At 35.7% G+C, this 24,527-nt stretch overlaps 4 protein-coding genes across 8 annotated transcripts; 2 read left to right on the top strand and 2 right to left on the bottom strand.

Annotated features, from left to right (window-relative positions):
• Nucleotides 1-333: 333 nt before the first annotated feature.
• LOC130983077 (uncharacterized) lies at nucleotides 334-4,593 on the bottom strand. Its single transcript, XM_057907256.1, has 8 exons — nucleotides 4,093-4,593; nucleotides 3,516-3,610; nucleotides 3,016-3,095; nucleotides 2,810-2,851; nucleotides 2,601-2,728; nucleotides 1,948-2,128; nucleotides 1,565-1,743; nucleotides 334-1,209 (listed from the first exon to the last, which is right to left on the bottom strand). Exons 1-8 carry the CDS (start codon nucleotides 4,521-4,523, stop codon nucleotides 705-707), a joined length of 1,641 nt encoding a protein of 546 aa, XP_057763239.1. The 5' UTR covers nucleotides 4,524-4,593; the 3' UTR covers nucleotides 334-704.
• Nucleotides 4,594-5,172: 579 nt separating this feature from the next.
• LOC130979879 (uncharacterized protein At3g49140-like) lies at nucleotides 5,173-9,533 on the top strand. Of its 2 annotated transcripts, none has more exons than XM_057903421.1 (11): nucleotides 5,173-5,341; nucleotides 5,517-5,610; nucleotides 6,206-6,428; nucleotides 6,724-6,826; nucleotides 6,920-6,987; nucleotides 7,114-7,281; nucleotides 7,372-7,497; nucleotides 7,658-7,984; nucleotides 8,423-8,575; nucleotides 8,942-9,037; nucleotides 9,231-9,533. In XM_057903421.1, exons 1-11 carry the CDS (start codon nucleotides 5,260-5,262, stop codon nucleotides 9,327-9,329), a joined length of 1,539 nt encoding a protein of 512 aa, XP_057759404.1. In that variant the 5' UTR covers nucleotides 5,173-5,259; the 3' UTR covers nucleotides 9,330-9,533. The 2 variants fall into 2 exon arrangements, with proteins under 2 accessions (XP_057759404.1, XP_057759405.1); XM_057903422.1 differs by having other exon boundaries at nucleotides 5,210-5,392.
• Nucleotides 9,534-10,513: 980 nt separating this feature from the next.
• On the top strand, nucleotides 10,514-20,654 carry LOC130982397 (uncharacterized). 4 transcript variants are annotated; one of them, XM_057906388.1, is made up of 6 exons: nucleotides 10,514-11,227; nucleotides 11,377-11,423; nucleotides 11,745-11,870; nucleotides 11,943-12,005; nucleotides 12,109-12,188; nucleotides 20,405-20,654. In XM_057906388.1, the coding sequence occupies exons 3-6, from the start codon at nucleotides 11,781-11,783 to the stop codon at nucleotides 20,586-20,588; spliced, it is 417 nt and encodes a 138-aa protein (XP_057762371.1). In that variant the 5' UTR covers nucleotides 10,514-11,227; nucleotides 11,377-11,423; nucleotides 11,745-11,780; the 3' UTR covers nucleotides 20,589-20,654. The 4 variants fall into 4 exon arrangements, 2 of the variants coding, with proteins under 2 accessions (XP_057762371.1, XP_057762370.1); XM_057906387.1 differs by having other exon boundaries at nucleotides 10,517-11,227; nucleotides 11,355-11,423; XR_009087155.1 differs by lacking the exon at nucleotides 20,405-20,654 and adding an exon at nucleotides 13,264-18,497 and having other exon boundaries at nucleotides 10,530-11,227; nucleotides 11,355-11,423.
• Nucleotides 18,407-24,152, bottom strand: LOC130982396 (uncharacterized). Its single transcript, XM_057906386.1, has 14 exons — nucleotides 23,973-24,152; nucleotides 23,605-23,774; nucleotides 23,121-23,290; nucleotides 22,865-23,011; nucleotides 22,682-22,733; nucleotides 22,398-22,572; nucleotides 21,946-22,028; nucleotides 21,463-21,675; nucleotides 20,962-21,078; nucleotides 20,612-20,768; nucleotides 20,285-20,392; nucleotides 19,936-20,001; nucleotides 19,618-19,844; nucleotides 18,407-18,691 (listed from the first exon to the last, which is right to left on the bottom strand). Exons 1-14 carry the CDS (start codon nucleotides 24,055-24,057, stop codon nucleotides 18,599-18,601), a joined length of 1,863 nt encoding a protein of 620 aa, XP_057762369.1. The 5' UTR covers nucleotides 24,058-24,152; the 3' UTR covers nucleotides 18,407-18,598.
• Between the last annotated feature and the right edge of the window lie 375 nt (nucleotides 24,153-24,527).

Raw genomic sequence — 24,527 nt, 5'->3', positions numbered from 1 at the left:
TGTTTACTATTAATTCTCACATAATTCTCCAACTTGTGGCCAAGAATTAATTCACCGTAGATCTAAATTTCATTTAAGAATTTATCATTAATAAGTGCATTGCTATATACACAAGACAGGATTTGAATCTCTAACACTTGCTTAAGCAGACAAGTGAACAAATTACTCGATCAATCCAAGTTAGTTAGTAGAAGAATCTTTGTGAAAGATACAAAAGGGTGAAGCTTCATTCTTCGTTTAATAAGGTAAAAAATTTTAATAAATCATAGACATGGTATAAAAATCATCCATGAATGTAAGTATAACTATCAAGACGTGTGTATTGATAAAAAAATCGAAACAGCATTAACATAGAAGGCGATAGTCTCTTAAGATTTATATAGTTTCAATTCTTCTGGTACAAAAGTTTCACTTAACTCCTCAAAGGTCAGCAAAATGGGCCATATTGATGGATTACAAGGAAAAAAATATAAATAATTTACAACATTGACCAGCCCCAATCTCAAGCTCACAGTATGCAGTGGCATTATGCACCTCTATCTCATTATAAGTTTATTTCTACCTCAGAAACGTTTTAACCTGTTAGTTTCTAACAAATCCTCTCTATGTATTTTATTGGGGAGACAAACAAAAATATCCACAAGAGCACAATTACCTGCAAGGTTGCAACTGCAAATGGAGTTGTCTTTCTATAAATTTAGGTTTTAGTTGGTTCCTCCACGTATCCAGCGACCAGGTCCTTTTCTTGCAATACCAGAATAATAATCACCAACGTTTGCTACAAAAAGTGGATCTCTATCTTCTACATTGCCCTCACTGCTACCACTACCAATCACATTATCTAACTCTGACTTCTCCAACTCTTTTGTTAAATTCTCCATTTGCTTCTTCAAACTAGCTTTGCTCATCTGGCTTGCTTCCTCTGTAGATAGACCAATCATTGTTACTTTTGGAAGAAAGGGACTCAGTCTTGAATCTTCTTTGTGTACCCCTTTTCTCGAGGATTCTACTTTTTCCTGCTGTTTTTGGGGAAACCAACCACCAAAAGGTAGCCTAAATTTGGGATGAGAGTCTTCGATTGTAGAATTGTTATCATCCAAATTGAAACAAGAGGAGTCAATGCATTCAGAATGTTTCCTATCATCTTCCCCTTTAGAGTTATCAAGACAGCTGCTTGAATCTGAAATCCTCAGCAAAGAAGCTTCACTTCTACAGAACCATAAAAAAAAGAAGTTACAAATCACTGTATGGGAAACAAAAAACCTCACTTGGAAAACTAATTTAAACCAAAGCAGAATAGTTATGCTCTGTGGTTGACAATAAAACCATAGTAGATGAACCCAAAAGGTAGCAGCATTTCAAAATACAAGCTAAATCACACCATTTGACAAGTGAAAGTATAAACTGAATTCAATTTAACCTGAAAGAATAACTATTGTTTATTCTTGGGCAGACTTGCGAATATTTGTTAATTTTACATATATGATAAGATCTACGTAACTAGGAAACCACTGAATTTGGATTTTAAGTCAGTTTAAAAGGATAAAACCAACATGGAATGTACCTTCTCTCAAACGAGTCGACCATATAGGGAAATTTTGGTTGTATGCCTGTTGCTTTCCGCAACCACCTATTACCCAGGATTACCTTGTCAACAGTATAATGGAACTGGAGTTCTGCAGCTTTTGAAATAACACTTAGTGGTATACTTGGATGGCCCATTTCATCTAGGACTTCCTGAACCTATCACAGGGAAAAAAAAAAAAAAAAACTAAACTTTCCAATTTTCCAAAGAGAAATGAGAAGAGTAATAAAGAAGGATCATACTCAGTGCTTTTATGATTGCAAATAATTGTGTAATATCAGAGTCATGCAATAAACAACATCATATCCTTCTTCACGAAATTTCTCTCTTTCTAGTATAAAATGTCATTAAATGAATCCTACCTCTGGAGGATCCCCTAAACTGTCATTCATTTCCTCAATCACTTCTGCTGCTAGGTTGTCATCAACCACATCTCGCCGTCGCTGCAAGTGTCGAGTTTGGATTAATGTATGGAAATGTTGATCAACAGCTTCTTCAAGAATGTTATCAAGCACGCCTTTATCAAAAAAGTAGGGAGTATACCTGATAGATCCAGCATAAAGAAAAAAGGAAAAAGAAGGAAGTGTAAGCATAATGTATACTCTGTTATGTGCTTTTCTTATCATACATTATAGATATTCTACAACCATTCGGTATAATGGGGTAAACAACCAAAACAATTTCAAACCTAACAGAAAAATTTTCAGCTCACAACCATTGTAGGGATGAAAAATAAAATGCCAAAAAAGCTCAAAAACCAAAATACACCCCCAAAAAGAAGAAAAAATTAACGGCAAAAAGAAACAGGCTATGATAAAGCAACTATTATTTCATATCCATACAATTGCACAAGAAACACGAGATATTCCTGTTGAATCACTTCTCTGGGGAAAAAATTGAGAGGTACCCTTCAATTCAAAATCCATATTCATATGATGGATACTAAATTTCATATCAACAAATTGTGAAAATAACACTAGGGTCATATGTAACAAAGAAGAAAAGCAACATGCACCATTTAATTCCATCTTTAGTTGCAATTGCAATGTCTAAGTTCTGGGCACTAAACACAGGCACCCCATCGACCTTTTTTCCAACACCATCTTGTGCAATTGTCTTCAAAAGCTTGTTAGCTGCCTTGACCTACAGAGGAAGAAAAGTATATCTATAAAAAATTCAGGCAGCATCAAACTATAGCATGAACCAACGTAAGACAAATAATACCTGCTTCTCATTTGGTACAAATTGGAACAAGTGTGGTTTTTCCTGCATGGTATATAGCGAAGAACATTATAGATTAACCAAACATCATAAAAATGGGTGAAAAGAAAAGAAAATAACATATCAAATCCCATCATTTATGACATTAGTGCACTTTATCAAACCATCATAAGTTCATCTGAATGGCAACCGAAAATGTTCAGAAGTACCTTGAAATGTTCATATGCTAGATCAAGACGACAGGCTCCCACCACACCACTTGGAATATTCAGTTTTTTGACATATGAAACTAAGACCATCAGAAGGGTCAGTATATGAAGAAGAAATATCAGATATCAACATTAGCCAAACAAAGATGATAGGAGAATAAATTCATGGATACACATGTAAATAACACAAAAACATACGCACGCAGCAACTTAATGGAATTGCCATTTTGGATATGCAGATAATGGGCAGTCAAGTTATTTTTTTCGCACCTTGTTTTACTATCTAGGTTATGTCGGATATCTATTTCTCACATAGATTTACTTTCCTCATCTTAGTCATATATGAGACAAAAAGCGATCTCAGTTCATAAAAATATGCAATTTTAAAAATGATATTTAGATAATGTTACAACCAAAGATCATCTGATCAATTGCTGCAGAAAAGCTATAGAGAAATTTCAATCGAACTATCAAAGTAGCCTCAAAGATTAAAAGCTAACCTGCATCTCCTAGATCAATAAAAAAGCGGAATACAGGGCCATTCCTCTCACTCTTGGTGATTGCTGCAAATATTTTTTTCAGCCACTCAGGTGTTCTACATATAATAACAAAAGCCATTTCAATTAAGACTCTTTAAGTCTTAACCATAAAATTCTTTTTATGACACAAGATACAGTCACAACAATGGCAGGATATTAGGACACCACAAATGTTAGTAATTCAAAGACACTATAACACTATGGTATAACATACAAAACCAGTAGACCCACAAAATCACAAACTTACACTAAAACAGAACAATAATGTTTTAGAAGTTAGCACAAGTAAGTTGTCTAATTCATGTGGTAATTTTATGTGTATTTACACACCAGAAATTAAAAGGGGAAAAATGGAGCAAATTTTCATTCATAAATCCGTAACACAAGTATATAAATTGTTATCAATTTCCCTCCTTAGTCCAACAAATAAATACTAGAAGATGGAGAAAAACAGGTATTAACTGATTTTATAACGTGACGTTTTCAACAAAACTAGCTTAATATTGGAAAACACGGAAAAGATAAGATTAAGAGGAACCTTTTAGAGATGAAGGGAATATCGAAGTGAGTGGAAACTGCCATGAGGCCAGTCCCTGAGAGGTCACACATGCTGAATACCTGACCGACGAAGGCAGGGCCGCCGCCACCCTTGCCATCCTTGCTGAGTCCGGCCACGCGCAGCGATTTGGCGGCGGAGGGGAATGGTGAGTCGGGGCGAGTTGACTCGGCCGAGGTGGATGATGATTGCGCGGGGAGTAGCGGTGCGAATTGGAGAGGGAGTGGTAGAGGGAGAGAGATTTTGGAGGAGAGTGGTTGTGGAAGGGTTGGAGGAGAAAGGTTGCTGCTGCTGCTGTTGCTGTTGAAGAGAGAGAGGAGGTTGGAAGCTGTTGATTGAAGGAAGTTGCAGATGTGGTTGTCACGGTGGTGGTGGTTGTTGCGGCGGCGGAGAGGTTCTGACGGCTGAGCCATCGACGACGGGGGATTAGGTGCTGTCAGGTCAGCTGTGAGAGAAAGTAATGCTTGCTGTATGCCTAATTAGTAATTGCCTATATCCTGTTCGAAGTTCGAACTAAGCATAGCATTCCTTTGTGGCTTTGTCTTGTTCTGGGTGTTGATTTTTTATTTTTAAATAATAATAATAATAATAATAATAATAATAATAATAATAATGTATTTGTAATTTTGACCCCAAAAAATCTTAATTTTATGCATTAACAGCCTCAAATCAATGTTTATAGAATCAATTCCAATAATAATTAATACATTCAAATAAAATCCTAAATATATTTAACCAATAATTAGTAATATATAACCTAACCCTTCATGTATTCTATTAAGATTAAATCCATCCCTGATTGGTGAAAAAAAAATCCATTACTAAAAAAATGATACTCATACAACTGTATGATAAATTGATAATGTACGATAACTTGGTTTAAGAAATTAGTGGGCTAAATTTGACTTTTCACATGGTTTTAAATTATATTAAGGATATTTTAGTACCCTCTTGTAGGAACCACTTAAAGGAAGACACGTGTCGCTAGAGTAGAAATTTTATTATTCCGGGCGTAGCTTAACAAAGCCCCAAAAGCAAAGAGCACCTCATCCTCATCTATTACTAATAGTAAGCTAAGCTGAGCGTTTTAGATCTCTCAAAAGAGGGAGAGAGAGAAAGAGAGAGCGCGAGCGAGCGATAACTGACAGAATGATGATCATCGAGCCATCGATCGCTGTCCGATTTACCTACGCTTCCGCCACTCGCTCAGCCGCCGCCGCCGCCGGATTTCGTACTCTCTCTTTACACACACAACACGCATTTTCTCTCTCTCTCTAAAACAGTTACTATCTCTTGTATCATTCGGACTGCGATTTTAGAAACGACAACGTTTTGCAGTTTTGCTAGTTTTGATTTTGCGCTCTTTCATTTCACTTACAAGTTCTCTCTCTATTTTATTTTTTCAGATAAAAGATCACTGTGGAGTGCCGATGATGTAAATGCAGCAGGTTCCGTTGCTTCGTACCAGCTTGCATGTACGTGCGGTTTCGAAGCTCCGTGGTATGTTCGATTTAACAGTTCATTTTTCTGATGTGCTATTCTACGAACTTGAGGATAGAGATGCAAACAACAGCTATTGGTTTTTCTTTTTTGTTTTTGTTGATACAGAAAAATTCAGTAAAAGTATAAATAACTTTTTTCAGAAGCTAAGTATCAGTAGCTGACTAGCTTCTGATGCATTTGTCACTTTGTCTGAGGAAAATGTTTGGTTAGAAGTTATTTTGAACTCTAATATTAGTTTATCTAAACGCTCCTAAATGATTGATAAACACGTTATATTTTAATTGAATTTTGCATTCTAGCACTGAAAAATATTTGTAATTACCGACGGGAGCATGTCTTGCGCATTTGTAATATAATCTTCTCCTTTGTAGCAACGTTTCTGGTTATGTTTTCGTTCTTACTGTTTTTTCTTTCTTATTTTTCTTTTTTGTCAGTGGAAATACTTTAGAATGTGATGAGTTCACAAAATGTAAAAATATTGTGATGCTTCAATTCTAGCTGTCTATTTATGTTGAAATTAATTTTGTTCTACCTCTCTAATGCTAAATGTTATGAATAGAACAATACATAATGAATTTATATTATTATATAGGATAAGACGTCAAAAATACACTGGCATTCCATTCATAAAAAGAAACAAATATGTAAAGAATAGAATTCGAGTATCATCAGAGAATCTGGGCTCGCCTCAGGATCCTGTCAAGAAAGATGAAAAGTCATCCTATCATCCATTTGAAGAAATTGCCATGTCAACATCTGAGAATACTGAAGATGCTAGGCTTACAGCAGCAGAAACAAGTAGAACAATTATTGAGGTATAAATTTATATCAATTTTTGCAACTATAATTTGGGAAACATTTAGCCATTTAGGCTTCATATTGAAATGCTATTTGTATGACGTAGAGAAAGAAGAAATTCACTCTTTGGAATAAATGTGTGGTCTCGCTTATTGTAATATGACATCAAGCACAATATAAAATCATGTTCTGAAAAAGTTGATTAGCTGAATTTGAGGAGATATATATCAAGCAGCACATCCATTGCTTTTCATTCTCGTCATTGCAATGTAGAATGCATAGCTAAAAATTACTTATGCATACCATTTTTAGGTTAACAGCAAAGCAACACTGATGTTCACAAGTGTGATTAACGATGTGGTTCATGAAAATGTTGTTTGGCCAGATATGCCTTATTTGACTGATGATCGAGGAAGTAAGTGAAGGCCATATGATATAAATTCTTATGTATTAGTTGTTTCATGCTGAGAAGCTTCATCCATCAAATCAAATGCTATATGCATTGCAGATATATACTTCCAGGTGAAGAACAGTGATGATGTTTTGCAATCTCTAACTTCAGAGAATAATTTTGTGGTATGATCGTGTCTTTAATATTTTATATGGTGCCCCATAATTTCCTTAGAAAAGTGACAATTGTCAATTGTGTCTCTTTAACATTTAATGATTTTTTGGTTGTGTTGCTCTTACTGTACCTTGTAGCAAGTTATTGTTGGTGTGGATGCCATGGAAATGTTGTCTGAGATGGACTTATCAGGTCCCTCAGAAATTGGTTTTGGGATTGAAGAAATTGATGATCAAGATACTGATGATACAGATGACAGTGATGAAGAGGATGAAGATGAGGATGAGAATGAAGAATATGATTCGGTCTGAATTTACTTCTAAATTTTATTTTTAAGGTTATTCCTAAGCTTTCCTTTCTAAACTATCCATTAATTTGTATACTCGTATTTGCAGGAATGGGTGACTGTTGTTTCCGACAACGATGAGCAAGAAGATGCAGATGAAACACTTGAAGACTGGGCAAAGTTGGAGACTATGCGCTCTTCTCATCCAATGTATTTTGCCAAAAAATTGGCTGAGGTATCAATTAGTGTTAGAATGTTCATCATATGGAGTTTGGAAGTATGAATTTTTGTCTTCTAAGTTAAAGGCCTTGACATAGCATTTTTCCATTGCAAATTTACTTGATTTATTGCTACATATTAACTTTTTTATTATATTATATATTATTATTTTCTAGAGTGCTTCTGATGATCCAATTGATTGGATGGAGCAGCCTCCAGCTTGTGTAGCTATCCAAGGGGTTATAAGACCTGCTTTTATTGAAGAACATTCTACAATACAAAAGCATCTATCTACCAATCAATCAGATAATTCTGACATAACTGAATCTGTAAAGGGGGAAATCGATGTTATTAATGGTCATGTGCATAACTCAATGTCATCTAAAGATAATACGGCAGAACAGGTGGAGAATAATGAGAATAGTGATTTGCCTTTCAATGAGACTTCATTTTACAAATTGGAGATGATTAAGATTCAAGTGATTTCAGCACATGGACATCCTGTAAGTTTTGGTTATATTCTGAACAAGCACAAATTGATTATGCACAATGTAATTCAATGGTACTGATGTTTTAGTTAGCAATTTTTGACATTTTGGTGTTCAATGGATAGTACCATTGCACCAAGATATATCAACCAGAGTTTTTGTTGCTTCATGTTCTATGGGTTATATTATGAAAAAAAAAAAATCTCTAACTCTTTAATACAATGGTTAAACTAAGCAGTCACACAGATTAGATGTTGGAATTACATAATTAGCAGAAACTAAATCTCCTAACTTTTAGCCTTTTTAGCCTAGTGTAATTAGTGAGACACATTCTTCATCCATATGCGTAATATATATACAATACCTAAGAATATTGCACTTTGATGCCTGTGCATAGGACATGTTATTTGGCCTTTTTGTTGGAAAATAAAATGTTAATCTGGTTTTCTGCAGACTGACGTTGAAATAGAAGACTATGGCAGAGCTCAACCTGATGCTCTTGCACACTCAGCCTCCAAAATCATAGCTCGTTTGAAAGCTGATGGGGAAAAGACCTTACAGGCCTTTAAGTCTGTGTGTTGGAGATACAAGAGTATCCAAGTAGAGGTAATAAATAAACTCTTGAATAGTTTGTTTTAGGCTCTCTTTTTACTGTGTACTCCCTGCATTCTTAATTAATTGTCATCTTCACTATTTTGGTACAATTAATTAAGAACTGAACGAGTAATTTTCTATAAACATTTGTCTTGCCAGTTGGAATAGTTAAGTGGTTATGTTATGCACGTTAGCATAGAGTTGGGTTTGATTCATTTTTTCATTAAGACGTAAAGTTATCTTTCTCAATTTCATCAAACAGTTAAGAACAATGTAATCCATTACCTTATTGCTTTTCATTAATATCTATTTAGAAATATTACTTTTCATTACAACCAGTTATGATCAATTTGATCTTCTTGTTTCAATTTGTTGCAGGAGGCACAACTTATTTCTGTAGACTCCCTTGGGTTTGATCTAAGAGTTTGTTCAGGAACTCAAGTTCAAACCCTGAGATTTACATTCAAAAAGAGGGTATATGAGTTTATTTCATAGCTACAAGTTCTGATGTCTTAATTTTTTTCAAGTTTGGATATTAGTATTGCTGTGCATTATACCTCCTCCAAATTCCAACTAAAACGTTTTGCATATCTTTGACTCAAATTTTTGAAAAGAAAACGGGCTTCTCTCTTGACCCCCACTATCATTCATTTCAATTACTTTACAGGCCACTTCAGAGTACAGTGCAGAGAGACAACTCAATGAATTATTATTTCCTATAAATCACCCAAAAGCTGCAAAAAACGAAGCACCCCCCTCCAAATAAAAGCCGAAATCTTCTGATTATCTCGAGTAAGTTTTGTACTTGTATGCCTATATGCCATTGGCCAATGATTGTGTAAAGAAGTATAGGCCAGCCATGCATACGGAGCAAATCAGGTGATGTAATTTTGTATCGCATTTAATTGTTTTAAAGTAATTATTTTTCACAGTTGTTTCCTAATCTATTCAACATTCTTTCACAAAAGCATATTATGTGCACACAAAATCAACCACCATCACCATATATTTATGTATAAATAGTTAAATACATGTATTGTTTAACTTATTTTTTATATTTTAACATATTTTATACTGTGGATGTATTTTGATGTACACATTCACTGAAGTATTGAACTCAACCTTAGTTGACTATTCTAAGGTCTGAAAACGTAAGCAACATGAGAGATTAGACAGAATATAAGCTAAATATATAATTTATTTTTTAATTATAATGCCATATTGCCATGATCAATTCAGTGGCACACGCGGAAGTGAAAACCTTGAAAGTTGAAACTCTTTCATTTACAAACGCCAAAATTCGGGCAATTTACTTAAATGAAATAAACGGATGAAATGTTTACGCAATTACAACACTTGAGAATTATATATCTTTGTGTCCTTTTACAATTCTATATAATCCGTGGAACCTTTCACATTATAGCGTTTACACATAAGACGAGATTCGAATTCAAAATATTTACTTAAATGGACAAATGAAATAATTATTTAACCAATTTAAATTGATTAAAATAAATACTAATTTTATTTTTAATATTTTTAAATTATAAAAATTTATAATAATTATTATTATATAATTTTATGTATTATTCTGTACAAAGTACAGAAACATACACTAGTTGAGAATAAAAATTTGATTTTTATATAATAGAATAGATAATATATTTTAAATACTAATTTGAGAATAGTCATAATATTTTTTCTATTAATTATGTTTAGAAATACAACATTAGAGTTATGACTTATCTATATATATATATATATATATATATATATATATATATATATCAAATGTATTATGTTTTTAATCAGGATAATTTTTTACTTTTTTAATTTAAACTTTGTATTATTGTGATTTTCCATTATCTGAATGAGTTGGTGATTCAAATGGTATAACTCCCGTAATGGAGCAAAGTGATGTATATGTTAAAAACGAAATGAGTATTACATATATGTGTGAGGTCTTGATTTGCATTTCTGATAGTTATAGCATTTTTGATAGTAAAATAAAGCATATATGAACAAGTTGAAGAAGTTAGTCATTCTCTCGTTCAAAAGCTATTGTTGGGGTTGCTTGGATTCATCCCACCAATGAACGGAGAACCGTGAAATAAACGGGCCGGAAGAGAGGTCCCATCCCGTGGAAATGACTAATATATATTAGTTCCGAGAAAACAAAACCCTAATCTTATGCCACTGCCGCCACTCCAAATTCAAATCCTCCCTCACAATCAGCCCAGAAATTCGCACTTCTCTGGCTCTCTTCTCGCCGCCGTCTGACACCCTCCTCCTCTCTCCTCGACACGCTCCTCTCCTCTTACCGCCAGTGTCTCTCACTCTCACGATCTCACCGCAAAATCGTCGTCTTCCCGTGTCTGAGGGCTGAGGCAGAATCGTCGTTGCCTTCTCTCGTCGGAACCTGAACGTCGGCTCCTCCAGCCTGCTCTTCGTCGCCGCCTCCACCCCGGTCTTCTTCGCAGCTTCCGGTCCAGTATCCGTCACCGCCTCCAGCAAGATCTTGGCCGATTTTCATCGCCGTTGCAGAAGCATCTTCGCCGATTTTCAAGGTTAATGGTAATTCTCACAACAATAACAACATCAACTCCTCTTCGGAGCTGAACAACAATGTTTATTCTTCATCTTCTTCCTCCACCTCACCCAAAGGTAAACAATAAAAAATACAACTTCACCGCTAACTTTTTTCCTCTCTCTCTCTCTTTATTTTTTTTGAATTTTTTTATTTTTGATTTGTGTGTGTGAGTGTTGGTAACTGCTGCTGCTGTTGTGATAGACGCGGAAGCTGCATTTTACAGGGAGCTATGGCATGCGTGTGTAGGTAAATCAGGGACACAGAGAACAGGTAAATCACTAAAAAAAAATTCATGCTTTATATTCATAATTTCATTTCCATCTATGTTTTACTATGTTCGGTTTTGAAAAAATCCCCAAAAAAAAGTTACAAAATTTTCTAGTGGAGCTTGAGCTCAGATTTGGTCAAAATTTGCAACTGTTTCACTCAAGTTTTCTTCAAGTTGAGCTATATGGCTTCGATTTCTTTTTTTTTTAAAGAAATAAAAGAAAATTTGTTTTTGGGTTTTGGGATTTCTTTGAAGTATGTGTTTTTGGGGTTTTGTCAACTTATGAGGGGTGTGTGTTTGTTTTTGGTGGCATATGAAATTAGGAGGAGGCGTCAACAAATCAGGTGGCTGACCAGCATATGCCTGTGTACGACCTCCCTTCTAAGATCCTTTGTCGGGTCATCAACGTGCAGCTCAACGTAGTGTTCCCTGATCCATATTATGCTAAGGTAGTGGCTAATTTTTTGGTCCTTAGAAAGAAAAATAAATAAATAAATAAAGAATTCATGTGCTTTTTGAAGCTTAAGGCGGAGCCCGACATGGATGAGGTGCTTGCCCAGATTACCTTGCTTCCGGAGCAAAATGTATGTTTTCTCAGCTTTGTTGTTAAGTTTTGGAAAATTATGGAATATGGTTCTTGTGTTTGCTTGTTTTGGTTTTGGTTTTGAATGTTGTTCGTGATGGCAGCAAGATGAGACCGTCGAGAAAGAGCCTCCGCTGCCACCACGGTGTCATCGTCCCTTGCACTTAGATAAATGGAGCCTCAGGTAAATTAATTGCTGGTTTTTATTTCTTTTAATTTGTTGATTTGTTACTGGCTGATTTTTTGTTATGAGTATCTGTTCTGGTCTCTGATGATTATTTTGTTCTTGTTATTTTTTTATTATGGCGGGTCGGCTTCCACTATCCTAGGCTTTTCGAAAAGCTTGTTTGCTAAACAGCTTGGGTCGTAGACCTCCAAGAAAGCCTATAAAGTCCAATAGGCATCTTTTTCATTGTTATATTTGTTTAGTGTTTAGCCTACCTTTGTGTCTTGTTACAATTCCTATTACAATTCTATGTAATATGTGGGAGATTCCCACGTTTTAGCGTTTATACATAGACCGCGATAACCTATTACGGTTTATGAAGACAATATAAACGTAAATTTTGGTTACTTACTACGGTTTATAAAGAGAAGATATGTACACATAATTCGTAGTAACCTGTTACGGTTTATGATGAGTAAAAATTTTATATATACATGGTGAGTCTCATTGTGTTGTAGAGGAGTATTTTCACAATGGCAAGTGAGGATGAGAGTTTCTTATTGCTAGTACATTGTTCTAAGAAAATTCAAAGAAACAAGAAATACAGTGTGAAGTTCATCAAGGATATTTATCAGTTCATCAAGGAGTACTTTGTCAGATCTAAAGAACAACATATTGTCAAAGTTTGGTGTATTTGGGAGCAAGTGGGTGAAGAAATTATTATATAAGATTCCGATCGTAGTTGTGTCAACCGATGTTAAGAATGATATGTTTGTGATGGCAACTGATGAAGATATTCGGGTTTTGTTTCATTGTCTTAGGAGTTTTCTAGAGGTTAGAATAGACGAGATGTATGTGAAGTTGGAGGTCGGTGTCCATAGTTCAGGGGCATTAGCTCTGTTTCCGCACTCGACTGCCATGGGCGGTGCCTCTAGTTTGATGGCTATGGCCGCACCAATTGATCCGTACGTTGCATCTCCTTCCATTGCGGCTGATTTAGAACGTACAGAGGCAGTTGGTTCTGTACCATCCGAGAATCGACATTAGATATATGGGGTGGATAACGGTCCTAATACTATTCTTGATGTTACAGGGGTCGGGGAACCTGGTCGAGTTTTGAATGCAATGCGGGATGATGATTCAGACATGATGATACAGGTGCCAATCCATGTAAATAGTATGACCCTTCAAGTTCTGGCACATAGTAGTACCCTCTACACTTCTCCACTCTAAACTTGGAGGCTATAGGACAACAGTTAGACGGATATATTGCTATTCAGAGTTCTTCTACAAAATTTCAAATTGGGCAATCATTCCATAATAAAAAGGAAGCTGTTTTGAGTATGAAGGATTATATCATCCGTCGAGCTGTTGAATACATGGTGTTTGAGTTGGATCATCTGATGGGAAATGCAAGGAATTCGGCAACGGTTGTAGTTGGTTGATTTGTTTCTCGCTTCGTGCGCAAAATTGCGCTTGGAAGGTGAGGATCTACCTGCTGATTAGGGCGGATGTTGCGGTTATGACAACGGAAGCCAATTATGGATTTAGGTCAAGTTACATGAAGGTTTGAATGGCAAAGCAGAAGGCAATTGCACAGATATACGAGGATTGAGAAGAGTTGTATGCGGAGTTGTCATGTTGGAGGGAGGAAATGCAAAGTTATGGCCTTTTTCTCGTCCAGCCTACGACGGCATGTGACGCCATAGGAAGGTATCTTTGTTATTTCTAACGGACATAATGGCATCAAAGCTGCCCTTGAGGCACTCGTGGTGGTTGGCTACCTCCACATGATTTTCGAGCGTTCTGTATTCGTCATGTGGTGGTGAATTTTAGCTTGAGCTTCGAAGTTAAGATGCTAGAAGAATGTTGGTGAATGCCGCCTATGCGAAAAGCGAAGCAGAATATGATTACTGGTTTGACATTATGCGGATTAAGAATTCGGCCATGTATGATTGGGCCAATCGGATGGAATATGACTAGTGGATCCACCATCAGCGATAGCAAGAGACGATTTGGTCACACTACAATATTAGCGAAATGTGTGAATTTTGTGCTAATGGGAACAAGGGACCCCCGGTAACGTCCTTGGTTAAGTCCACGTAGAGGAACTGGGCATGGATTTTGTCAGGCGTCGATGAAAGTAATAGAGCAGAATGAGGGACTTGAGATGCTTCATCGTCACTTTATACAACAGGCACTAGTCGGAGTATATCGTCGTCGAGACGACGCCCCTTCTCGTGGTAGCCATCGAGTTTCTCTTAGGGATCACGCATGCGACAACGGCTACTTTTAGTTTTTACATTACCCATGTTGTCACGGCATAGCATGTTGTGGCTACTCGCATCTGAATTGGGCCTCATATGTTCACGATGTGTATCATATGACTGAGGTGTTCAATGTGTACAAGGAAGGGTTTGTGCCACCCTTTCGTCGAAGGACTCTAGTCGCTGTCATTCCAGACCCTAACATGAAGCGCGCAATAAATGGACGACCAAAGTCAACCAAAATCCAGGGTGGGTGGCATGGATCAGGCAGCTCCAAACTAACTAAAGCGTTGTGGGATCTGCCGTCATTTCGGTCATACGTGGAGGAACTGTGAGTAGGGAGGACATATTGCTGCTAGGGATGCTTAGATTTTATGATTTTTTTTTGTTCATTTCATTCTACTATGTATGTTTAAGTCGTTTAATACCCTAAATATGCATAACACAATATCATGATACATAAATACTACCAAATGGCTACACAACTTAATACTAATTTGAAGTATCATTGATATCAATGATAAAACTACTAAGCAAGTGAGACCTGGTGCCACATCTAGCAGGACGCCTCACTCTCGTTGGTCTCTATGGTGGTATGGCATTAAATGTTGGCGCGGGAGTCCCACCCATAGTAAACCAAGGGTCATATGGAGTATTTGCAGGCTGGTTGAGGTTCATGCCAAATTGAGGCTGAATACACTGCATCTGTGGCTGAACATCCTGCATCTGGAATATCTAGCACTTGTGGCATATATGATTGAACATCCTGTATCTATGGCATACATATACAGTATGCTCAGCCACATATACCACAGATGCTAGATGCAGGATGTTCAGCCATAGATATAGGGTGTTCAGCCTCAGTTTGTCGTGGAATTTAACTAACCTGTAGATACTCCGTATGACCCATGGTTAACTATGGGTGGGACTCCCGCATTAGCATTTAGTGATATATTGCCACAGAGACCGTGAGGCGTCATGCTCGATGTGGCACTGCGTCTCACTTGCTTGGTGGTTTTGACATTGAGGACAATGATACCATCAAAGATTCAGATTAGCATTGAGTTTTGTAGCAATTTGATAGTACTTGTGTTCCATGATATTGTAGTATGCATATTAAAGGTATTAAATATGCGTGTAGTGTGCTATTCATATGCATGTGTTGCGTATGTTTTATGAAATTTATATATGATCGTGAAATGAAACATAACACGTTTAATGTTAACGATGGTATTAAACATGACAAACATACATAGTACAATGCAACAAAAAAATCATAACATCTAAGTATCCCTAGCAGTAGTATGTCCTCGCTTGTCACAATTTTTCCGCATATGACCGAGATGATGGCAGCTTTGGTTGGTTTGGAGTTGTCTGATCCACGATACCCCAGATTCTGGTTGACTTTGGCCGTCTATCTCTTACGTGCCTCGTGTTAGGGTTTGGAATGACAGTCGGACTAGCATATGGAGGCCAGAGTCCCTCGAGGATAGAGGCATAAATTCTTTTTTGTACACGTTGAACACCTCAGTCATATGATACTCATCACGAACACATTAGGCCCAATTTAAAAGCGGCCCAATTCAAAAATCTCAACATTTTACCCACTAATTTTCGAAAATGAGGGCTGGGAATTTGAAGGTGAAATTGTGACATACCTCAGGAATCTTGGTTGGGGTTTTGTAGAGCTCGACACCGCGGTTGTAAACGGTGATCAATCGGAGTTTCAGATCAAAAGTTATCAAGGATTGGATTTGGAATTGAATGAGGGCAAGGGTTTCAAATTTTCCCTTCCCTTTCAACGTGTGTGTGGTGTTTTAGAGGAGAGAGAGAGCTGAGCTCTCTCAATTAAGAGAGGTTTGGTTGGGCCTTGGGTCCATTTTGGGTCCGGTTGGTCTGGTTTGGTCCGTTCAGTCCAATCTTGAGTCAATTTTTTTAAAATTGATGTCAAAATTCTCGTTTTGAATTTTTCTACCATATAAAACCGTGAAAACCTCATTTCTCAAATTCTATAATATATTTAATTTATGGGTTAATTAACCATTAATTAATCGGGTTTTACATTTTACCCACCTAAATGGAAATTTTGCCCACAAAATTCGAATTGAGTTACTTGAGAATAAGTAAGGGTAGTCTGATTGCATTTCTGACTCAAGTTTCCAAGTGTGCTCCTCAACACCGGCTCGGTTCCATATACTTGTGTCATTTATCCTGACCAGAGTCAAATCTTCTCTTAACTGCACCGATTCTGGTTCTAACACGGCTAGCATCATGAGTGTACTTCCGAAGCTGCGACATGTGAAATACGTCCTGCAGATTCGAAAGGTGAGGTGGTAGAGCTATCCGATACGCCACCAGTCCAACCCTTATGAATCTAGAACGGATCGATGTATCGGGGATTCAGCTTCTTTGTCTTAATCGCTCTACCTACTCTTGTTGTCGGAGTAACCTTAAAGGAAATCATGGTCTCCTTCTTCAAACTCTAAGGGCTTCTGCCGCTGATCGGCGTAACTCTTCTGACGGCTCTGAGCAGTGAGCATCCTATCTCTGATTTTCTTAACTTGTTTGGTAGTCTCAGGTATCAATTCTGGCCCTAACAGACTTTTCTCCCCAGTCTCATACCAGCATAGCAGACAGAGCCTCATACGGAGCCTATTGTACGCAAATTCCATTAGCAGCATATATCAATCCCAACTTGCCGGTTGGTTCATAACACAAGTCCTCAACATATCTTTTAGGGTTTGGATTGTTTTCTCAGATTGACCATCTGTTTGATGATGGTAAACTGTACTCAAGCTCAAACGGGTCCTGAAAGCTTTTTGGAATGCACCTCAGGACCAATCAAGCTCTAAAACACATATATAATGCCTAAACCACAGTATCACATAAAAACACAATAACTCAATCACCAAATCACAAAATTCCAATTCTTTAGCTTAGGTTGAGAATCTCACCTTACCCAAGGACCTAGGGAGCAAGAACAAGCCTTCCCTTCACGTTAATTTGATCGTATAACATCCAAACTAAAAAATCTCAATACTTTACCCACTAATTTTTGAAAATGAGGGCTGAGAATTCGAAGGTGAAACTGTGACTTACCTCAGGAAACTTGATGTGGGTTTTGTAGAGCTCCGAATCAAAAGTTATCAAGGATTTGAGTTGGAATTGAATGAGGGCAAGGGTTTCACATTTCCCCATCCCTTTCAACGTGTGTGTGGAGTTTTAGAGGAAAGAGAGAGTTGAGCTCTCTTATTTCCCCATCCCTTAGCCTTGGGCCCAACTTGGGTCCGGTTGGCCCGGTTTGTACCTCCTCACCTTCCAAGTGCCTTTTGCGGATGAAGCGAGATGCGAATCAACCAATTGGAACCTTTGCCGAACTCCTTGCATTTTTCATGATACTTCATATGATCCGACTCTAACACTCTGTATTCAACACATCGACGGATGTTATAACCCTTCACACATAAAACAACTTCTTTATTCCGAATGATTGTCTAATATGAAATTCTGTAGAAGAATTCCCAACAACAGCATCTTTGTCTTACACTAAAAAACTCCCATCCTCACTTGTCATTATGAAAATGTTCTTCTACAACACACTGAGATTCACCCTGTATATATAAATTTTTTACTTATTATAAACCATGGCAGGTTACCATAGATTTTGTGTATCTTTTCATTAAAAAGTTGAGTTATTTTTAATTACGAACAAAATTTTTTTATTTATTTCTATTATGATTGTTTTAAATTTTAAAATTATTTATACCCATTAAAAATTATATTTAATTTACTAAATATAGCTATTATAATTTTTTAAATTTTACTTTTCAAAAACTAATTTTGATAAACTTTCTGAAAGATTGAAGATTGAACTTGTCAAACCAAATTGTAAAAGAATAACCGAAAAATAAAAATGAAATAAAATGTCGGCTATTCTGTTTAGGGTTTTTTCTTTTGAACTAGTGCTAAACGATTATTTAGTATTTATTTCCTCAAGAAGCATTTGTAACGGGTGTCCATTTATAGCCGTGGATTGCATCAGTATAACAAATCTTGAATCTCTCAGCTGAAGAAGTGAAGAATATCATAAACCTCTTCTTCACTGCTAGAGTATCCTAAAGACAGATTATTTACAATGAACATCAATTATCCTATCCTGAATTAGTTCATGGAAGTGGTCAGTTCCGCCTGAGATGCAGCCCTTTCAACCGCTAACCACCATTCAACATCTCGATCATCATCATCGATTATCTTCTGCTTCAGCAAAAAGTAAAAATAAAAAATTATATTTGTAAGTGATAGATAGTGGAAGCATTGAATTGATTTTTGGATAATGTTTATATGTAAAAATTTGATTAAAAAGTAATACATATACTTTAAAAATTACTATCAATATATACATATATCATTTTACATCTTAATTTATATTTTGTATTTTATTATATATTTTTTACAAATAACTATTCTAAAATCGAATTCAAACATGTTACATATATGCAAAAATAATCACGCAATCACACTACATATACATAAAAAATTAATCACTAAATCATCTATTGATTTGAAATATATATTAAAATAAAAAATATACATTAAAAATCAATTTAATAACAAATATATTTATACATTTATACATAGTAATTAAAAAATTTTCTTACATAGAGATCAAATTTTTCTCTGAACTGTTTTTGTGCTTTTTGTAAAAATTTAAATATTGTCACAAAAATTTAAACCTAACAAATAAGCCATTTGCTAAATATGAAATTTTTTTTACTTACAAAAAATAAGATAATATGAATGATGTAACAACACATTAGTAAAAATTACTTTCATATTAACGGTATAAATAATCATTCAAAAAAACAAATATGATTATATGGATTATATAAATCTACATCAAAATTAAACTCTTGTATTTATTGATTTTTTTTTTCATACTTTCAAATCATTCAAAGACTATTTTACCGATAATATTTTTCAAAACTCTTTTTTGAATACGAGTAGTTAACTCTTTTATTTGATACCGCCAAATTTCATTCTTCTAGACTTAGTCCTTCCAGTTTTATTCCAAATTGGTCCGCATTATATAACAATACCGATCAAAGCATTGCGTATAGTTTTTTAACGAAACATTTTTTATTTGTTTAACTACATTTTAAATACGAGTAAGATGGACAAACCACAGTACTCGGTTCTGTCTTGGTTTGCTTCTCAATCTCTTCGGCAACTTTCACGACATCTAGCCACCAAGAATCATTGCAGTTGTCGTGGACATCCCCTTCATATTGTAAATTTTTTTCTTTCTCATTATGTATTGTCTGTTCATCATCTAATATCTCAGAACCACATACAACGGAAGAATTGGCGAAGACATGAACTGGAATTTGTCTCAAGGGAGATCTGTACCCTGGTCCCATTGGTTAGCATGTTAATAACGGAGTTAAGAATTGCGTGTCAAAAGAGTCTTCCATATATATTAAAATGAAAATCATATTAACCTCTGCAATCAGGATCATGACATTTCTGGTAATATACTGCCCTTCTCAGATCAACGACATATATCACTGCACCAGTAAAGAAAATCATATCAAACGTATTGGCAAGTTGCATTCGGATGAACAATGAAATGAAAGACATATGGTGCAGGTGCAGCCATTTTTGTGAGACAGAAACATGAGTAATGTTCCTGACCTAGCTACATTTACAACCATAATTATAAGTCAAGAAACCTCCTGCCTAACATAAAGAACTCATAACAGGGACATAATTTAAACTTCACGCATGTGCAGACTGTAGTTGAGTAGAAAAAAATACATGCAAAAGAGTAAGCACTTGCAGGAGAATTACCATTATTGCTTTTATGGTGTCTGCCAATTCGCTCACAATATCTATTTTTTGTCATGCTGTAAACCATCAACCCAAATTCGGAGAATAAATACCAGCTGTATATTTTTCCTATAATTGCAGCAAACTATCAGCAGTGAGCAGGATCAGATTGAAACCTGGAGCTTCAAAGTTCAGTGATAGTATTGAAACAAAATATGTGGAAGTTAACAGTAATTGTGGATACAGAAAAAATGAGAGCAGACATTATCCAATAGATAGCATGGGAGTGCGAGGAATTTGTGAAGACGAAATCTATGCATATTGAAAATATGATATAACAAAGCATGCCTGGTATATTTCCAACAGAGGCCACAGATAGAATAAATCTGTCCAGAAATGGGAATGGAGAATTTCCAACAAAGTATGTTGTTGAAACCTCACTGCTGCAAGTATTCAGCGTAAACTCCGAAGGAATTTGGCATGAATTTCCAGAATTGCAATTCAGCTGTCAAAATACAACGTGATAAACGACTTTTCTAAGTACATACCAAATTTAAATAGTTGTATTATAATAAATAAATAAATTTTACAAATTGAAATGGTATGCTGCAATTTTATAGTTAGTAATATTTTTGAGCTGAGAGTAAACTAAGTTGATGCCGGGAATTTTAGTAAATTTATTTGAAGAGCAAAACTACCTCTGTATCAAAATGCAGAGTCTTTACACAATCGAGGTCTGGTTTGCAGACCAAAAGCTTTTCACAATCAACATCCATATTGCAAATCAAGGAAGCCTTGAACACTTCTTCTTCATCCTGTCACTTGGAGATATTGTAACAAAAAAAATAACCTAGTGAACAAAAAAAATCTGCATCGAGGACAATACACAGAATGCAGTCATACATATACTATTTTTCTCATAATACCGAGAAATCTGCATTAGGATGATCCTAGAAGTCTAGAACTCTGTCAACAACAGGACATCTTAGATGATAAAATTTTACACTGTTTCAGTTCGGTCCAATTCCATATTACACTATCGAATCTGGAATATTTAAGTTTTCTATCTTAATAAAATTCTTCTTTTTTATCCCCCAAAAAAGTTGGGTTTTCTTTCCTATTTTCTGAATGAACCTGCTTCTAATAAAACTAATTTGATAGTGCAATTTGAAATAGAAGTTTAGATGAAAACACCATACCAAGTTCTTACACTTGAATCGCCCTGTTGGCAGAAGAAAAGAACTCTTTCCCGCCTTTGAAGATAAGAAAAGGCGGAAACAACGATTCCGAGTATATACAGCTGTGTCCACAAAAAGATGGCTTGTAGATCCATTGCAACTTGAATCTTTCATAATAAAAAATTTTTCAAAGCTTTTATTTGTCTCCCTTGCATTTTGAATTCTTGAGCATATCTGGTAACACGTCATCATGAAGTGACAAAGGTTGGTAGTTGATATTTCTAATTTTCTACAAAAGAAATACCATAGAAAAGGTGCATATTCCAAAAACATTGTCATGAAAAGTACTCAAGGTTAATGATAATTATTGTATTAAATTCAAACTAAGGCTTACTTTATGCAAGAGTGAGAGAAAGAAATAAGTGAAATCTCAATAATCTATAGAAAACCATCAAGATCTAAATTTCTCTCTAGACAAGCCAGGATCTGAGTATTCATACTTACTTCGAAAACAAAAGCTCCTGCATGAGAGTTATCCTTAAAAGAAACTTTTGGTATGCGAATGATTAGATGACGCGAGAACTTCTCTGTGTATAAGATAAGAGATGATAAGGCTCATATCATATTTGTTAAAAATTGGAACTGAAGTCATGGTTGCTTAACAATTTCACTTGTAATAGTAAGTACTTCATGTGTCAGTCAGTCCAAAAGTTCAACTATGTAATCATAACTGTTGATTATTGAGTTTTAAAGCAATGAGTGCCAAATTGTTAGTGTGAGTGTCAATGGAGATCAGTTAGACACAAATCTTCCATGTATTAGATCAAGTGAAAAATAAAGAAAAATGTGAACCTATAAAGACGTAAGAAAACCTCAGAACCAAGAATTCCACGTCAAGTGAACTTCACAAGAAAAGGAATATAAGCTTGCACCAAAAGCTCACTAAAAAGCCATACCTTTGGTTGAAGAATCAAGTTCTACTATCCAATCAAGGTCTCCATGGATTGAATATTTTTCCTGAAAAGCTTCTAGAACTACTGATATAAAGAGCTCGACCATCTCATCTCCATCCTTTCCAATGTTGACTCTTTTATCAAACTCCAAGTCAAAATAAAGGTGGCATGGTAAACCCTGAAGGTAAAGAAACTTATGTTCAATTGTTCATGCATTAATATCATTGCAATGCCACTACCATTTGTCCTAGTTAAATTATTGAATATAAAACAAACAAGGTTATTACCTCTTGAATGACTTCATAGTGATGACGGAATTTTGAATTCATGTTTTTGTACCTGAGAGTACACAGAGAGTACATACATCAGTAATGCAAAAATATACAGGGACATAAATGATAAATCTCTCTCATTACTCATTTGGTAACAAACAATACAGTATATAAGAAACAAAACATATGAAAAGCAACCTTCGCCAGAATTCTGTATACGTAGACACAAGGAACCTTCTTTGTCCATTGAAGTGGTCTTGATAGCTGAAAACATGAACATCCTCTTGGTCTTTGGCAAACTTCATTGCTTCATCCTGCCTTGGAAACGTAGCCCAAACTTCCTTCCTAAACAAATACAAAACAGGAGTCAAATCATACTCTGATACAGCCAAATAAGAACAAGAATAAACAAGTGAACACAGTAAAAGGCTGAACCAGCATCCGAGATAACAACCTTGATGTCATTTTATTTTGCTGAGATAGATCAAGACGAATCTCATGTAGCAATCGCCATAACCGGATTGGTTTTTTGGGAGGCACACCACAAGGAGACCCATAGAATACAATTGGAGAAAGCTGCTTACCACGATTAAAGCGTTTTGCTTTAGCTGCTGCAGATTTTAGCTGAAATGAATACAAACTTCAGGAACTATACGGAGCAAACAAAAAATACTTGAAGTGGATACACTATCTACACGTCAAACAGAAATATACGTAACCTAATAGCAAACGGGACAAATTTTGGAGCAGTGCTACTCTACTAATTGTAATAGTTAGCTTAAATGAATTAAAAGATTCAATAAGAAAATTTCAAAAATAATAAAGGAAAGAAAAGATGAACTTCATACAATTGTGTAGAGTTCAACGACAAGTCACTATATTATGTAGCATCAAGTAAGACTGCAAATAATCTAACAGAAGCGAATAATCTAACTCACTCTCGCGATTGAAGACTGCAAGTTTGTCGCATTACTGCATGTTGAAGGCGTTTTCTGTTCTCCGCCAACTGATCCACCACTTGCCGGAGATCGTGACGGCAATTCATCGTTCCTCAAACCGCCATTCTCAGATCTGCTTTTACTTCTTTTCCTTTCTCTCAGAGCAGATGCTGAAACAACAATACATTCTCACAGTCATATATATGCTCGGCAGCATCAACATGAAAGGAACTATCAAATTCATATCAAATCGAAATTTGAAGAGTATAAATAGTTTCTTCTTCTTTATTTTCTTTCTTTTGTCCTTTCCAAGATTAGTTGAATTTCCTCGAGAAAAACAAACAGAAAATGAGAATGCGAATATGTACCGGGAGGGGATAAACCGCACTTGAAGTTTGCAAACAAGCGATCGACGTCCTCCATGCTGTTATTACTTTTTCTGATTCCTGTCATATGTTCTTTTCTTTTTTCTGTTCACTTCTTTCTCTTTTGTTCTTCTCTGAGAAAGTGAGAACTGAGAAATGAGAATTCTTCTCTGACTGGAAAATAGGTAATGGTTTTTCTCTTCTCGATTGGTTTGAAGGGGCGGGAATTTGAATTCCGCGGACGAAACGTAAAATCTTCGGGTTTTTATATTGGGCCTTTGTCTCCGAGGCATTTCATTTTAGTCCGATTGTTGGGATTTTTGTTAGCCACTATCTTAAAAATATAGACCCAAAAATTGGCCCAGATAAAGGGTCCAAGACTCCAAATCCAAGGTCCCCCAATCATTGACTTCATAGTTTGTTCTCTCTCTCTCACACACACAAATCACAATACATTTTAAGATGATAATATAATTTTTTTCAGCTTTTGGTGAATTCAGTGTATTATAAATGTATACAAATTTATCTTTTTGATAACTCTTTGATAAAACAATTGTT

This window comes from Arachis stenosperma, chromosome 5 (genome assembly GCF_014773155.1).
Source record: "Arachis stenosperma cultivar V10309 chromosome 5, arast.V10309.gnm1.PFL2, whole genome shotgun sequence".
Classification (NCBI taxonomy): domain Eukaryota; kingdom Viridiplantae; phylum Streptophyta; class Magnoliopsida; order Fabales; family Fabaceae; genus Arachis; species Arachis stenosperma.
Note: the sequence above shows the minus strand (reverse complement) of the source record. Positions and strands in the feature narration are given on the sequence as shown.

Excerpts from the sequence above, each read along its gene's own strand:
- LOC130982396 (XM_057906386.1), bottom strand. The coding sequence starts at position 24,057 with ATGACAGGAATCAGAAAAAGTAATAACAGCATGGAGGACGTCGATCGC. Across the intron at positions 23,291-23,604 it reads TGCAGTCTTCAATCGCGAGA|CTAAAATCTGCAGCAGCTAA; the intron begins GTGAGTTAGATT and ends TATTCATTTCAG. Across the intron at positions 22,573-22,681 it reads ACTATGAAGTCATTCAAGAG|GGTTTACCATGCCACCTTTA; the intron begins GTAATAACCTTG and ends CTTTACCTTCAG.
- LOC130982397 (XM_057906388.1), top strand. The coding sequence starts at position 11,781 with ATGCCTGTGTACGACCTCCCTTCTAAGATCCTTTGTCGGGTCATCAAC. Across the intron at positions 11,871-11,942 it reads CTGATCCATATTATGCTAAG|CTTAAGGCGGAGCCCGACAT; the intron begins GTAGTGGCTAAT and ends TGCTTTTTGAAG. Across the intron at positions 12,006-12,108 it reads CCTTGCTTCCGGAGCAAAAT|CAAGATGAGACCGTCGAGAA; the intron begins GTATGTTTTCTC and ends TCGTGATGGCAG.
- LOC130983077 (XM_057907256.1), bottom strand. The coding sequence starts at position 4,523 with ATGGCTCAGCCGTCAGAACCTCTCCGCCGCCGCAACAACCACCACCAC. Across the intron at positions 2,129-2,600 it reads ACTAAAGATGGAATTAAATG|GTATACTCCCTACTTTTTTG; the intron begins GTGCATGTTGCT and ends TGGATCTATCAG. Across the intron at positions 1,744-1,947 it reads GTTTAGGGGATCCTCCAGAG|GTTCAGGAAGTCCTAGATGA; the intron begins GTAGGATTCATT and ends TCCCTGTGATAG.
- LOC130979879 (XM_057903421.1), top strand. The coding sequence starts at position 5,260 with ATGATGATCATCGAGCCATCGATCGCTGTCCGATTTACCTACGCTTCC. Across the intron at positions 6,429-6,723 it reads CAAGTAGAACAATTATTGAG|GTTAACAGCAAAGCAACACT; the intron begins GTATAAATTTAT and ends TACCATTTTTAG. Across the intron at positions 9,038-9,230 it reads GATTTACATTCAAAAAGAGG|GCCACTTCAGAGTACAGTGC; the intron begins GTATATGAGTTT and ends ATTACTTTACAG.